This window comes from Lottia gigantea (genome assembly GCF_000327385.1).
Source record: "Lottia gigantea unplaced genomic scaffold LOTGIsca_356, whole genome shotgun sequence".
NCBI classification, from domain to species: domain Eukaryota; kingdom Metazoa; phylum Mollusca; class Gastropoda; family Lottiidae; genus Lottia; species Lottia gigantea.
Window position 1 is genome coordinate 29,886 of NW_008709211.1, and position 862 is coordinate 30,747.

The 862-nt window shown below is 46.8% G+C and overlaps 1 protein-coding gene across 1 annotated transcript; it reads left to right on the forward strand.

The window, feature by feature from the left end:
• Positions 1–117: 117 nt before the first annotated feature.
• Positions 118–825, forward strand: LOTGIDRAFT_85354 (hypothetical protein; the record flags this gene model as incomplete). Its single annotated transcript, XM_009058781.1, has 3 exons — positions 118–217; positions 254–577; positions 608–825. Coding segments are annotated over 3 exons (642 nt in total), but the record flags the coding sequence as incomplete, so codon positions are not given.
• Between the last annotated feature and the right edge of the window lie 37 nt (positions 826–862).

The following is an 862-nucleotide window of genomic DNA, read 5'->3' on the forward strand; positions in this document are numbered from 1 at the left end:
TGTCATCTGCTAGGACAGTGGAATAGCTCAGTCAGTAGTGAGTTGGATTGTCGTCTGCTAGGACAGTAGAATAGCTCAGTCGGTAGTGAGTTAGATTGTTGTCTGCTAGGACAGTAGAATAGCTCAGTCAGTAGCGAGTTGGATTGTCGTCTGCTAGGACAGTGGAATAGCTCAGTCAGTAGTAAGTTGGATTGTCGTCTGCTAGGACAGTGGAATAGTTCAGTCAGTAGCGAGTTGGATTGACGTCTGCTAGGACAGTGGAATAGCTCAGTCAGTAGTAAGTTGGATTGTCGTCTGCTAGGACAGTGGAATAGTTCAGTCAGTAGAGAGTTTGATTGTCGTCTGCTAGGACAGTGGAATAGCTCAGTCGGTAGTGAGTTTGATAGTCGTCTGCTAGGACAGTGGAATAGCTCAGTCGGTAGTGAGTTTGATAGTCGTCTGCTAGGACAGTGGAATAGCTCAGTCAGTAGCGAGTTGGATTGTCGTCTGCTAGGACAGTGGAATAGCTCAGTCAGTAGCGAGTTGGATTGTCGTCTGCTAGGACAGTGGAATAGCTCAGTCAGTAGTGAGTTGGATTGTTGTCTGCTAGGACAGTAGAATAGCTCAGTCGGTAGTGAGTTAGATTGTTGTCTGCTAGGACAGTGGAATAACTCAGTCAGTAGCGAGTTGGATTGTCGTCTGATAGGACAGTGGAATAGCTCAGTCAGTAGTGAGTTGGATTGTTGTCTGCTAGGACAGTGGAATAGCTCAGTCAGTAGCGAGTTGGATTGTCGTCTGCTAGGACAGTGGAATAGCTCAGTCAGTAGTGAGTTAGATTGTCGTCTGCTAGGACATGGAATAGCTCAGTCGGTAGGAGTTAGAT